At 34.0% G+C, this 15,698-nt stretch overlaps 1 protein-coding gene and 1 long non-coding RNA gene across 2 annotated transcripts; one reads left to right on the forward strand and one right to left on the reverse strand.

The window, feature by feature from the left end:
- Window positions 1-1,557: 1,557 nt before the first annotated feature.
- Window positions 1,558-2,335, reverse strand: LOC111794114 (uncharacterized). Its single transcript, XR_015420528.1, has 2 exons — window positions 2,187-2,335; window positions 1,558-1,854 (listed from the first exon to the last, which is right to left on the reverse strand). It is a non-coding gene; the product is annotated as an uncharacterized LOC111794114 (long non-coding RNA).
- Window positions 2,336-11,696: 9,361 nt separating this feature from the next.
- Window positions 11,697-14,296, forward strand: LOC147792781 (multicystatin-like). Its single transcript, XM_087123569.1, has one exon. It carries the CDS (start codon window positions 11,759-11,761, stop codon window positions 14,189-14,191), a length of 2,433 nt encoding a protein of 810 aa, XP_086979695.1. The 5' UTR covers window positions 11,697-11,758; the 3' UTR covers window positions 14,192-14,296.
- Window positions 14,297-15,698: the final 1,402 nt, after the last annotated feature.

Here is a 15,698-nt window from a genome sequence, read left to right on the forward strand (position 1 = left end):
TTTAGTGTTTGCAAGGTGGTAGGGGAGTATTTGGGAGGTAAGTGGTCACATGAACAGTTTTGGAGTGCAACCTCTTTATATTTTGAGTATTTAGTATTTAGTTTCTAATGGTATCCCAAACCCGTTTTTCCCTTTGTGATAAACAAGCAACAACGTTTTGTAATTGAATTTCATTTTGTATTTAATTATAGTGTTGTTTGTCTTAAACGAAATAAAAAATAAAAATGATCGAGTTTTGTCCAAACTTTGCGAAGAACTCTCTAAGGGATGAAATTGGATTTTTGACCTTCCAAGACTTGAATGGAGACGTTTTTGGTTGAGTTTTGGTCATACCATTATGAACAATTATCGAGATAATTAAGTTTTGGTTGCTAACTCTCCCGAAACATGAATTTATTGATTATAACCCACAATTCGTGAAAAAGTCTTTAGAGGACAAAATTGGGAACTTACCAACCTCAAACATGGACATGTTTGGTCAAGTTTTGATTCAAACACCATAAACAACTGTCACGACCCAATATTTATTATGAGCCGTGATCAAAGCGACAATGATGTATAGTGTGTATGCAATGAAAACTCAAATGAAGACATCATTTCAAAAATCATTTATTTCATAAGATGAAGGTTGCAATACAAAGAATCAATTTGTAACCAGTTTTGACAACGAAAAACATGAAAGACAATGTGTACAAAAACTTGGACTAGACGGACGTCCTGTGACATGCTTTCCTTTGTGATAATCCTCAACTCTCAAACACGCCCTCTCTTGACCTGACACCTCACGCACTTAAAAAAGGACAATACAGCAAAGATAAGTATAAAGATTATACTCAATAAGCCACCTACTCACTTGTAGGCTATCTGAGACTATATGGTATCTTACTTAGGGCTGTGCTGAGTACCTCCTAGATCCATGATAGGCTCCCTCATTGAAGGCACGACATGGGCTCACATTTTCCATGCGAAACGGCTAGGAGGAGTGAGAACTGATCAGGAACCCCTGGTCCCACACGAAGCTATAGACACTGTTCACACAACTAGCAGCCTAAGAACACTCTTAAGGTACTTCGTTTGATGTGGTGATCTGTTAGGCTCCTAGGGAAAGGTTAGGTCTAAACTCAGTGACTTGTAACTCAATCCACACGCGACTATAAATTCAACCGAAGGACCTACACCCAATCTAGTTTCTCGCTCGTTATTCGTGTGCCACGTGTTGCACCAATATAATTTAGAGGTAAATTTCGTCCGTTGGGATTAAAAAATGAGCACACTCAAATATAATTCAAAAGAAAGGAGATTTAATTTGTAGAACAAATTTAGGAGATTTTGCAAGTGTAAAAGATAAAATGGAGGATCATACACACATTGTCTAACTTCTATTATAAATACCCGAATTCACATGGTCTCCTCTTTCCCTCAAATCATTAGTATTAAGTGAGTTGTAGTGAAGTTATATTTAGGTGTCTGTTCATAGGACAATTCAAATCAAGGGAACCTTGTTGAAGGGTGCGAGTTTGAGGAAGACAACCATATTACAGTGATCTTATTGAATAATTTGGGTTCAAAGTGAACGGACATATTCTCACGTCTATATCCAACCGTTACAAAAAAGACAACGACTTTATTGAATAATTTGTCAACATGTCATGTCGGAGGAAAATGGATGTAATATATAGCATGCGTTCTACTAGATTGGACAGCCATTACGCTACCAGAATTTGATGTCCTACAAAACCATATACTTGTGCACGTTTTAAATGACAAATCAAAGAAAAACGTCCTCGGATGAAGAACAATTTTGAACTGAGTATCAACACATCCTTCATAACCCACGCTTGTACATTGTCCAGCCTGCATAACATCATCCAAAACCTTTATTCTTCTAAAATTTTTAAAATCAAACGATTTGAATTTAGTTTCATTTCGTTCTTGAGAGATTTCTTAGTTCTTGAAATTCAAAATTGGTTTCTATTTGGTTTAACTCGTTTAAAAAATACATATCATCAGAGTTTAGTCAGTAGTCGTTAATTAAATATGAATGTAATAATTCTATTAGGTTAATTATCAACTTTTACGAGAGACGATTTAAAATCTCTTTAGGAATTAATTAGAAATCAAATTTAAAGTTTGGAGATTAAATAGAAAAAAAAATAAATCTCAAGAAAGAAAAAATATAATAATACCTCTGGAGTAAGAATAACCTCTTTGGATTCATGTGAGAATTTGACTTCTGATGTCGTTGGAGTAACACAAACTATGATAGAGAAAGACGAGTTAATGAAAACATGCCCAATAAATTAGAGGCATTAGGTTATTCGTCACTACTTGAATCCACTCGACTTAAATATATTACGGTTTAGATACAAAATTTACAATCTTAACAATTGAGTTTGACCTAAAACTCCGACCCAAAACATTGGGATAAGTTTCTTTTAAGGACGGTGAAGAAGGGTCATATTACCTAAATCTTGCGAGTTAGGTAGTTCGGTAAGAATGTGTCTAAAACATTCGGGTTTAATGGTGAAATGTTTTGCGAGTAAAGGCCTTCCAAAATCCATCGCTTGCGTAGGTGACAGTGGCAGCGCACGTGAATTCGACCGAGGCACACGCCCTGGAGGAGCTATTAAGAAAAGTGAGTTCTTGAAAGGTAAAGAAAACAAGAATCATAGTTCTTGGCAATGTTGTTGTGGGGTATTAATAGATACTCACTTGATGTCTCGAATGTAAGGGTCATTTTATAAGGGCTTGGAAGAGTGATACTCATTGTATCAAAGCGGGTAGCAGCGGCAGTCATGATGGTATCACTAAAGGATGGAAGGGAAATTTTGGCAATGTGAGTTTGATTGATGAAAAAGTCTTGGCAATATTTCTTGGAAATGTAAAACCTTGCTATGAAGCGAAGGGAAGGGTTTGAGGCAATTATGCTGAAGCTGTTGCGGTTGAAATCTAAGTCGGCTTTTTCGTTAATGAATTGCTTGAATAGGAAGGTTGCGTCCGTGATGGGCTTAGTATCTTGAACTCTGATCAAGAACATTGTGATGGTAATGTGAAAAAGAAGTTTCAATGATTTCTCAAGTTTGAACACAAATGATTGGGTAGGGTATTTATAACATTTACTCTTGGGGTTTTGGGTTTATGGGACGGGTGTCATGGTTTGATTTTTGAGGTTTCGAAGCATAGATCGTGATGAAAAAAGATAAACAGAAGTATAGTAAAATTTTGTGAAATTTAAAGTCGAACAATAATACTATTAAAAGACAAATCCTAAAATCAATATGTAAATTATAGTACTGAATCAAAGTTTGTACAAGACGGGGGACTAGGGTTCGGGATACGAAAACAATTAATAACCCTAAAAAGCACAAAGGATTGATGTTTTGGGACGACCCCATTTACAACTGTGTAGCTATTGAATGCCCTCCGCACCTTAATCATAGTAAGCAGCAATCAGTAGAGAAGACATTCGTGCTCTTAGAACCAGATTTACGTAGAGGAGCTAGTCTAGAGTATCTTGAAAATTTGAGTTTGAGGCTTATAAGGCCGCTAGTAGTATGAACGGTATTACTGAAGTCTGACCATCTCCTATTCTCTCCCGTACCTTAGTAGCGTTATTCGGTGACCTAGATCAAACCTAGTAGTATCCCTGCCAAATAGTAGATATATAAGAACTTGTACATCGAGCTTGACCAATGTCATATAGGATGACATCCCTTAATTACTTGTGGAGTCTTTGTTGTGTGTGGAAACAAGTTGAAAGCCAAGGACACGATATGATAAACCCTTCCCTAAGAAGAGACAAGGGACTACATGGGTAGTTTAACTTATGAAGAAATGGTTAGAGGCTCCCCGAGTAAGGTGACTATACTGTAAACCTTCTTGAGAGGGACCACACATGTAGATTGAGTAATAAAAATACCCTAAAACTTAAATCAAATTAAAACAAACAACACCATAAATAAAAATAAATAGAAATTTACTTTCAAAATAGAGTTGTTCAAGTTTACTAAAAATGGAGAATACCAAATATAAATACCCAAAATATATAGATAGACTGCATATATAGATAGACCGACACCGTGGGACTACCCACCCTTAAATGCGCAGCTCTCGAACACTCTCCATCCTCGTCCGACAAACTTCGACAACTAAAAGAAATAGGAAAATGGGTGTATATAAAAATAGTGAGTAAACAATCTACTTGCACAGTCTCATCACATCCCTAATCCTTGAGAATTTCTCTGGGCTCTCGAAAATTTGCGCCTAATCTTTAAGGCTATCTAAGCCTTTGGGGAGGCCTCAAAATTTTGAAGCCTAATCTTTAAGGCTATCTAAGCCTTTGGGGAGGCCTCAAAATTTTGAATGGTTTTCTAGTCCAATTCTTACCCTTTGGGATCTAGGTAGGTTACATAGTGAATAATTTTTAGAAGTATTCCAACACTTAAATGATCCTATCTAGGGAAAAACGGTATTCTTGAACCCAATCATACCTTCACTTCTTAATTAACGTAAAAGAAAGAAATTCTCTCGACTCAAGATCTTCCTTTTAAATAATTGAATGTTGCAAGTATTCAAGTCATTTAGTCCGGGTGTTATGTTTATTAACTCCTATATTCGAAAGAAAGGAGTTGTCGTTCAAATTCGAGTGAGTCAATTTCCATTTTTTTTTGGGTCAAAATTTCATCAATTTTGTTACCATTAAAGTGAGATGGGTTATAAAATTAATTATACAAATAAAAGGAAAGACCTTTGTTAAATTATTTGTACCTAGTGAATATAACATTATAACAAACATATATGGAAGGTCGAAAAAATAGTAAACTTGATTTGGTTGAAAATAAGAACACATAGAGTAGATAAGGTATTCGAACCGACATCAATGTCTTCTATGTTCCACCCTTTTAGCAATGTCAATTGATAAATTGTTCGTTGTTGCTTGCCAATTAGTGCTTCCTTGCTCCAACAAAAACTTGATCATTGGGTTGAGGATTAGGGTTGCCTTATCAATTTGGTATCAGAGCCTAAGTTGCATCTTTGTGGCCGACTCTAGGCAATGTCAATTCATAAATTGGTCGTTGTTTCTTGCCAATTAGTGCTTTCAAGGAATCCTGCAACATTATCAAAGCATATATATCAGTGATTCGAAGAGATGTGCAAAATAGTACCAAAAGGTTTGACATAAGGTGATTCGAAGAGAAGTGCAAAATAGCAACAAAATCTAAATATCATATAAAAGTAAAAAAAGAGAATAGAACATTATTGTTCATCTTATATATGTAAGCACCTTTCATTTCTTAAAAACAGAGCATAGAAACATTAGTTCAAATACTTGCATTACAGCTTCCAATTAGAATTGAAAGGGGAGGGCATTGTCCACTCAAAGTTTTTTGATTCCCTTGGATTAAAACCATAACTTTGTAATAAAACCCAATCCTTTCAAATAGCCCTTTTTGATGAATTGTTGTCCTCATATGATAAACCAAACAGAACCATTAAAAAAGAAAATTGATATCATGACGAGTAAGGCCAACCAAAAAAAACTTATTAACCAAAGAAAATGACCATACAAACTAATGAATTCTCTTGAGAAAAAAGAAAAGTAGTCTTTAAAGGGTCTACAAATATTGTTTCTCCTAGTCACTCCAAGTTAGCAAATAAAAGTCAAAGACCGAAATCGACTGGTCTTCTAATTAGGAACAACTTCTTCTAACTGATCTTCTAATTTATCTAAGATCTCAGTTGAAGAAATCCTCAAAATCAAATAAGAAGAAGAATGTGTTGTTGGAAGCCCTAAATGCAAAATAACAGTAGCAGTAACAACAGGGCCACACAAGTTCTTGTTGTTGTTGTTTGAAAGTGAGTGATCTTTCCGATCATGTATTTAATAAGTTATACACAAGGAAGGAGAAAAGGAGACCTAATATATCAAAGGAAAAAAAAAAAAAAAAAATCAAGGAAGGAGAAAAGGCTACAAAAAATTTAGTTATACATAATACAATAGGTATTTTGTTCAAGGAATTTATATGCAGTCCATCAATACGTGTATAAACTTCTTCCTACTACTTGATACTTGCAGAATATGTAACCCGTTAACATAAATCATTCCTACCGGTAGAATGTGCTTGAAATAACCTATGAATTAACAAATTCCTCTAAACTTAATTACTTTGTACTCTTAGGCTTATTTTTTTGTTTGTAATCTTCATGTGGTTCCTCAATTTGGGCATGTGTATTGATTGAACCAACACAATGAAAAATAAAGATAGTTTCTTGTATTATGTTTTTTTTCCGTTGATCTAACTCACAAAACTACATTCAACCTTTTAACACAAGACAACAACTACATCTACCTCACAGAACTCACCAATCTACATTCAAAGAAAAATTCTACAGCTAGGAAAATACACACTTAAAAGTAAAGTATATTACTTAATGAAGGACCAAAGGACTGAACTCACAAAAGTTTAGTAGTGTGTACTAAATGTAAATGAAAAACTGCATTATTTAGTAGTAGTTCGATCCTTCAATCTAACTCACAGAACTACATTCAAAAGGAAATTAAAAAGGAAGATACAGAGACAAATTACTTAGAATAATTCATCAATGAAATTCTTTACAAAGTGAGCCAACAAAGAAGATAATAGAGAAAAAAAAAAAAAAAAAACAACTAACCTCTATCTTGGATTGTTCAATTTGCAGTGAGGTAGGAGAATAGGGTTTTTCATAGACAAAGCATCAACAATAAACTATATGCCTCCTCTCAATGCCACCATCTTGAGATCTGATGCAAATCAGAGAAAAATTTTGAAGCACGAAAGAAGGAAGGATGGATTGTTGCGAGAGAAAGAAGGCGAGATTTAGTTTTGCCCTAGGGTCTGAGAGAATATGGGTGTCTAGAGGGAAAAGGAGAGAAAAAGAAAGGAAGGCTTTTATACACGTGATTAGGTTTTTAGGGATAACATTAAAAAAATAAAAATAAAAATAAAAAAAAACCTTTATTTTCTTTCTAATTTATAGCATCTTTTAAAAAATGCTATACAAAAAAGCTATAAAAGATGGTATTTGTTGTAGTGACATGAAATAGTATTTCATAATACATTAAATATTAAACATCAAGAGACTTCTCTTCATAATTGAGATTTCATAATCTACTAGCATATTTTAAAATAAAGTATTCAACTAGATCTACATAAAAATATTAGACTCTTTACCCTTCCCCAATTTTCAAATTAGTTCCTCCCACCCAAATGCAAGATAAATAGAACAAAAACTCATAATACCTATGTGACATCTTTGATTGGTATTCGAACAGACGTCATTATCTTCTATGTTCCACCCTTTTATCAATGTCAATTAATAAATTGTTCGTTGTTGCTTGCCAATTGAGCTTTCAAGGAATCCTGCAATATTATAGAAATACATAAATCAATAATTCAAAGAGAAGTACAAAAAAGAAAACTCATTGGAGCGCCTTTCTTTTCTTTCTAATTGATAGCATTTTAAAAAAAATGCAATATCGACACGCTATGATAAATCACATTTGTTGTAGTGCATGTCTACGAAAGAAAAATGAGCGTACTTGTCCCACTTATGCTTGGAAACTTGATTTAAGTTAATGAAATAAAGTTGAATAACTAAAGAATAAGGGAAGGCCATTTGAGTAGGAGCTAAGATTAAGTTCAATATCTAAAGAATTGGGACTTTCGAGTTGGATTTAAATGTTTTATTCTCTACCGTTGTTAGATATACATGCTCTTGCATCATAAATTATGTTTAAAACTATGTCGGGACATATTTTGTGTGGAATGATTGTTATGATGTAAATAATTTATGTGGTAATTATTAATTGTGTGATCGAGTAATTAACCATCAAGGTTAGAAAAATGAATAAAGAAATAGAAACAAATACAGTGTAACGACTCCAAATTTTCTACTTAATTTAAGGTCGCTACCGTATATATACCATAAACATTGAATGCAGAAGACTTCATTTAAATTCCATAAAACATCACCTTTATCTTAAAACACAACCATGAACTTAGGTGTTTCGAAAACATCTTTAAAACGACACAACAAAAGACTAAATAAAATGAATAAGAGTTTAAGTTAAAAACATCCAATTCTAGCCTAAGTCTAAGAAAATAAGTACCACTATCCTATGCATGTGCCATGGTCTCGAGTTGCGATGCCGTCGTCAGCCATACAAGAATGTCTTGCCTTAACCTGAAAAATGTAGTAGCACATGGCTTGAGTATTTAAATAAATATTCAGTAAGTGACCCCACTATGGGAGTTAAATGCAACAATCACATGCAATGAGATGATGGGATCTATCTTTCATTCTGTTTTACCTACGGTGCTGTCCTAACGGGTAATTTTGGACGTGTACCATATACTCTACACAGCCCATACGTGCGAGTATGGGCTCACCAGCTAGTTCACACACTGCTGGGTCACTTTCCTTATCCGGTGGGCATACTCTGGGAGCCCCTTAGGCCAGACATCCGCTAGAACTAGTAACCGTCACAGCAGCGCTATGCAAAGCATAACGATCGTTGTCCTGCCATTGGATGTACGCGTCAGTACCCTCGTGATGGGATAGGGGTATCCCCCCAAATGCATGAGCACACATAATGCATGAGGTCCCAAAACTTTTCCATTTTCATTATCCTTTAATACAACCCCGCTAGCATTATGTACATATCATATCATTTTTCATATCGTTTCAGATATCGTTCATCATTCATATCATATCGTTTCTCATTCTTCAGTTCTCAAATCATACATAATTCTAACGGGGTTATATTTCATGTCATTTTCGTAATTTCATGTCATTCATATCATGATGTATACACACAATTTAAAATACCTAACATAACGTTCTATGCTTTTAACATAACATTTCATCATATACACATTATACCATGACATATTGCATCACGATGTATCATATCATAAACAAGTCATAACGTAAACACTTCGTAGTCATATCGTTTTCTAACTTATCATAGCCTTAACGTTCTTATACCTATCACAGACATATCATTACGTGAACGTACCTTAGTCATATCATCACAAGAACGTAACCTAACGCTATCGTTCTATCAATCTATCACAAACCTATCCCTTTCTACCCGTAACCTAACCGTATTCTTCCATCAATCTCTCTTATCCATATCACTCCGGTATGTAACCTAACCTTAACGTTTCATGAACGTGTTTTACTCCTATCGTTACATTTCGTTTTGTGCATCCTTCTCGTATCCTATCTCAAACATATCCTTGAACACATCGTAAAGTAAAGTTTTTAGGATTATATTATATGTTGAGGAAGTTATACCAAACATCTAAAATAAAGTTAGTATTACATTTTAAAATTAAAAGCTAACCGTGAAATAAACAACAAATGGTGTAAGCATACTCGGTTTATACAATTATCAAGATAGGCCTAAGAAATATAAGTAAGTTGAAAAGTTTTAAGTTGTACACAAGCTATTTACTACGTATATTTATATTCTCACTCGCTCTACTCTTCCTTTTTTGTATATGAAACTTGAGTACCGATCGATGATGATAGCATGAGGAGGTAGTACACTATGGAGTCTATTTAGAGTCTATTTAGTTATGGGAGTTTCAAGCAAATTCTATAGTCTTTGCTATCTCATGGAGAGGTTTTGTTAAATTATTTTCACTTATTTTATATTGAGTATATAAATTTAAACAACATTCAAATTAGATCAAACATACAAATTCTTTTAAAAAAATATACATATTTTTTTATGAAAAAGAATCATATTCTTATCGAACTAAAATTTAAGTATATCAATTAAAAGAAAATAAACTCCACATTAACTCCCTCCATCCCTAAGGAGGAGTATCTATAGTTAAATTGAAGTATATCAAAAAAAAAAAAAATTATGGATTTAATTTTAAAAGAAGTGGGTGTTACCCTTTTAAGTGATCTAAACAATGAAGAACATTAATCTTTTAAGTACAACAATGTTAAGTCAAAAGAACCATATGCCAATAAAAAGAATACTATTGTGGATAAAAAAGAATATTAATGAGATATTTGGCGACACGAAGTTTTTTACTTGATTTAAGGTTGCTACTGTATACGTATCATAAATATTTAATGCGAAAATATTTCATTTAAACTTTTAATAAACGTCACTTTCATCTTAAAATACAGTCATGGACTTGCATGTTTTGAAAACACCTTTAAAAACGACACAACGAAAGACTAAGTAAAATAATTAAATGTTTAAATTAAATGCATCCTATTCTAGCCTAAGTCTAAGAAAATAAATACAACTACCCTATGCATGTGCCATGGTCTCGAGTTGCGATGTTGTAGTCAGCCGTACAATAATGCCTTGCCTTAACTTAAAATAGAGATAAATGACTCCACTATTGGGGGTTACATGTAAGAACATGCAAATGCAATGATGAGACCTATCATGTCAGTCTATTTTCCTACCGTACTATCCTATCTCAAGTATATCATTGAACACATCGTACCATAAGTAATTATCATACAATTCACATATTATATCATACACATATCATATCATAGGCATATCGATCCATAAACAATTCACACATATCAATATATATGACACGTGCAGAACCACAGGGCATGTGTCAACATTAAATATAACCATGTCAATAGTAAGGTCACTTACTTGATTAGCTTAAGTCGTTGTCACGAATATATTCTTAATGAAAGTTCGATTTTGTCTTTTGAAATTTAAGTCAACCTATGTCATCAGTTTCAAGTTTGAAATTCAAAATTATTTCTTAAACTTACCTTGGTTCATTCGTTAAATTTCATGACTCTATGTCTTGAAATGTTTATATATATATAGTTCTATTTTTATTAAACATTTCATTTTCCATTGTTACGGGTTGATAGAGTTATTTTAAGTTACGTACTTTCTTGCCTTTTGCATTTAGTTTTAGTTTTTTTAATTTAATTCACTTATCTTCTCTTTCTTTTTTTTTTTTTTTTTCTTTCTATGTATTTATTCTGGTTTGCTTTTTATTTTTATTTTTTTTGTTCACATATATTCCAAATTTCTAGCTTATTCTTATTTCTAAATTTTTTCTTTATCTTATCGGTGTTTCATTGTATTTATTATTACAAATTTCCAGTAGATCCTTATTTCACAGATTTTCGTTCATATAAATTATTGACATTTAGTTTCTAATTCAAGGATAAACAATTGCAATGAGTTAGTGAAGATCTACAGTTGTGATTTCTAAAAAAGTAATTAGGATAAAAAAAAAAAAAATTTAATATACACCTTACCTTACCTTAGTGATAAGATCTCTCTTCACCTAAATCTATGTCTACAAGTAAAAGTAAAGGTCATTTCCATTTTTTTTTTAAAGATACAGAATTATATTCTTATCAAACTAAAATTTAAGTATATCAATTAAAAGAAGATAAACTCCGTCTCTAAAAATTTTGGAGAATTTATAGTTAAATTGAAGGATATCAAAAAAATTATGGATTTAATTTTAAAAGAAATGGGTGTGAGCCTTTTAAGTGGTAAAAACAATGTTAAGTCAAAGAACCATATTCGAAAAGAAGAATATTAATGGGATAAGTGTGGATGTTCTTAAAAGCATCAATCTTATCCTTTTAAACTTGGATTCCATATTAAATGAGTTGTATAAATACCCACAGCTACAAACCAAACAAAACCACAGCAAAGAAACACAAAGTTTCCTTATACTATATATCACACTACGCCATGAGTGTTGCAGTCAAGGTTTGCGGCCAAGTACCCGGTGTGGAGAAGTGGATTCAAATCCCCGATGTTAGTAGCCACTGCGTGCAAGAGGTCGCAAAGCTTGCGGTGGAACAGTTCAACGTTCAACATGGACACAGTCTTAAATACGAAAGCATTCACGAAGGTTGGTTTTGTGAACTGGGTCAAAACAACCTAAAGTACCGTCTTCATATTAGGGCGATAGACTTTCTTCAACGCTCTCTCTTGTACGAGGCACTTGTGTTCGAAGAGAAACCTAAGCTTGAAAGAATCAGAAAGTTGATATCTTTCTTCTATTTGGTGAATTGTGGACACTATGTTGGGCCGGTGGATCCACCCAAAGTGGAGAAGTGGATTAAAATTCCTGATCTTCGAGTCCCATTTGTGCAAGAAGTATCAAAGTTTGCAATAGATTGGTACAATAAAAGTGGAGAAGGCTTGAAATACGTTGAAATCTACGACGGTTGGTATGCAGAGATGGGTCAAGACAACATAAAGTTTCGCCTTCATGTTAAGGCAAAAGACTGCTTGGGACGTTTGCGCAACTACGAGGCTATTGTTCTTGTTAAGCATTTTTTGTCGAAGAAAATCAAGATTTTCGAATCTTTTAAGCTTTTGGATCAAGTAAAGGTTGTGCCCGGATGGAATCAAATACCTGATGTTAAGGAGCTTGGCTTGCAAGTGGTTATAAAGTTTATTTTGGAACATATCAAAATTAAATTTGGAGATAGTTTGAAATTTGAGATCATTTATGAAGGTTGGTATTTTGAGTTGTGCCCAAACAGCCTAAAGTACCGTTTCCATGTTAAGGTGATAGACTTTTTGGGTCGTTCTCTCAAATTTGAGGTTGTTATTATCGAAGAGAGACGTGACCATCTAAGAATATGGAAGCTGGACTCTATCGTTCTCATAGTAGCTCCTGAACCTCAAGAGAAGAAGTGGATAAAAATTCCTAATGTTCAGGTGCCGTTAGTGCAAGAGTTGGCAAAGTTTGCCGTGGATGAACATAATAATAAAAGTGGAGAAGGCCTAAAATACGTTGAAGTCTACGACGGCTGGTTTATGGACTTGGGTAAAGACAACATAAAGTTTCGTCTTCATCTTAAGGCGAAAGACTGGTTGGGACGTATACGCAGCTATGAGGCCGTTGTGCTTGTTGAGCACTTTTGGTCCAAGAGAATCAAGATTCTCGAATCTTTCAAGTTTTGCGGTCCTATCGTGGTTGATCCCAAGTGGATTCAAATACCTAGTCTTAAGGAGCCCGGCTTTCAAGTGGTTATAAAGTTTATTGTGGAACAGATCAAAATTAAATTTGGAGATAGTTTGAAATTTGAAATCATTTATGAAGGTTGGTATTTTGAGTTGTGCCCAAACAGCCTAAAGTACCGCTTCCATGTGAAGGTGATAGACTTTTTGGGTCGTTCTCTCAAATTTGAGGTTGTTATTATCGAAGAGAGACGTGACCATCTAAGAATATGGAAGCTGGACTCTATCGTTCTCATAGTAGCTCATGAACCTCAAGAGAAGAAGTGGATAAAAATTCCTAATGTTCAGGTGCCGTTAGTGCAAGAGTTGGCGAAGTTTGCCGTGGATGAACATAATAATAAAAGTGGAGAAGGCCTAAAATACGTTGAAGTCTACGACGGCTGGTTTATGGACCTGGGTCAAGACAACATAAAGTTTCGTCTTCATCTTAAGGCGAAAGACTGGTTGGGACGTATACGCAGCTATGAGGCCGTTGTGCTTGTTGAGCACTTTTGGTCCAAGAGAATCAAGATTCTCGAATCTTTCAAGTTTTGCGGTCAACCGGGTGTAGGCAAGTGGATTCAAATACCTAATCTTAAGGAGCCTGGCTTTCAAGTGGTCATAAAGTTTATAGTGGAGCAGCTCAAAATTATATTTGGAGATTGTTTGAAATTCGATAGCATTTATGAAGGTTGGTATTTTGAGTTGTGCCCAATCAGCCTAAAGTTCCGTTTGCATATGAAGGCGGTAGACTTTCTGGGACGTTGTCTCAATTATGAAATTATTATTGTCGAAGAGAAACGAATTTTCAAGCTGGAATCTATCATCGTCATATTGTCACCTGGACACTGCGTTGGGCCTGTGGATCCACCCAAGGTCGAGAAGTGGATTAAAATCATTAATCTTCAGTTTTCATTCGTGCAAGAGGTATCAAAGTTTGCATTGGATGACTTCAACGTTAAATCTGGAGATAGCCTCAAATACGATGGCGTTTACGATGGTTGGTATATGGAGATGGGTCAGGACAACATAAAGTTCCGTATTCATTTAAAGGCAAAAGACTGTCTGAGTCGTGTGCACCACTATGAGGCTTATGTGTATGTAAAGCAGTTTCTCAGTAAAAGAATCAAGATCGTCGAGTCTTTTAAGCTTATCGAAAGGAAGTGTTGAAACTCCCCTTCGTGTTTTGTAACATGCTATGGTTACAAAAAATCGTGTTTGGCTATCTATAAAGAAATAGTCATGCAAGAATGAAATAAATCTTTTTCAAGCATACATCCCTATGAGTCCAACATCAAACATCTATCGATTTGTTATACTTCGTTATGATACGTCCTTCCAAATGTCTCCGTTATTAGATCAATCGATAACTATAATTTAATATTAGAATAGACAAATACCTACACAAATCCAATAACTCAAGAAATAATGGTCAAGGTCAACATCAAATGTAACGCCCGTTAGGTTTAAGTATATATATATATATATATATATATATATATATATATATATATATATATATATATATATATATATATATATGTTAAAATAAAAATAACAAAATAAAGAAAAGAAAGAAAAAAAAAAAACTGACCACCTCCTTTAATCTCTCCGTCCATCCCCTAAAATGCCTCCTCCATTTAGTATCAATAATTGAGAAAAAAAAAACAGAAATAGAAAGAAAATATTTTTCTGGAGAAAAAAAATGCAGATAATGGAGAGATGTTATACAATAATGGAGAGATCGAGAAGGAAGGCAGATAATGGAGAGATGTTATACAACAATGGAGAGATCGAGAAGGAAGGCAGATAATGGAGAGATGTTATACAACAATGGATGGAGAGATCGAGAAGGAAGGCAGATAATGGAGAGATGTTATACAACAATGGAGAGATCGAGAAGGAAGGCAGATAATGGAGAGATGTTATACAACAATGGAGAGATCGAGAAGGAAGGCAGATAATGGAGAGATGTTATACAATAATGGAGAGATCGAGAAGGAAGGCAGATAATGGAGAGATGTTATACAATAATGGAGAGATCGAGAAGGAAGGCAGATAATGGAGAGATGTTATACAATAATGGAGAGATCGAGAAGGAAGGCAGATAATGGAGAGATGGCAGGCAGAGGAAGAGAGATGTCATTTGAAAAGGTTAGTAGTCAGATTTACCTTTTCTTTCTACTAAGGATATTAGCAATTATTTAGATCTGAGTTAGAAATTATTTAGATCTGAGTTAGAAATTATTTAGATCTGAGTTAGAAATTTAGAAAATTATGTGATCCATTAAAATTTGGCAATTATTCAGATCTGAGTTATAAATTTAGAAAATGATCTGAATGATCTGAATTAGAAATTATCTCTCAGTCCATTAAAATTGGTCCAGGAATAGATAGATAAGAAAGAGAGGAAGATAGGGAAAAGAAAGATCTGGAACACATATTCAAATAAAAAAAAAATCTGGAAGACATATTCAAATAAAAAAAAGAACGAAGATTTGGAAAACAGGATGAAAAGGAAGATAGGGAAAAGAAAGATCTGGAAGACATATTCAAATAAAAAAAATCATGAAAAGGAAGATCTGTAAAACATATTCAAATAAAAATTTTTTTTTGGAAAACCGGATGAGAAGGAAGATAGGGAAGGAAGATCTGTAAAACATATTCAAATAAAAAA

This window comes from Cucurbita pepo, chromosome 4 (genome assembly GCF_057944985.1).
Source record: "Cucurbita pepo subsp. pepo isolate OVF chromosome 4, ASM5794498v1, whole genome shotgun sequence".
Taxonomy (NCBI): domain Eukaryota; kingdom Viridiplantae; phylum Streptophyta; class Magnoliopsida; order Cucurbitales; family Cucurbitaceae; genus Cucurbita; species Cucurbita pepo.

Coding starts and splice junctions, on each gene's coding strand:
- LOC147792781 (XM_087123569.1), top strand. CDS start 11,759: ATGAGTGTTGCAGTCAAGGTTTGCGGCCAAGTACCCGGTGTGGAGAAG.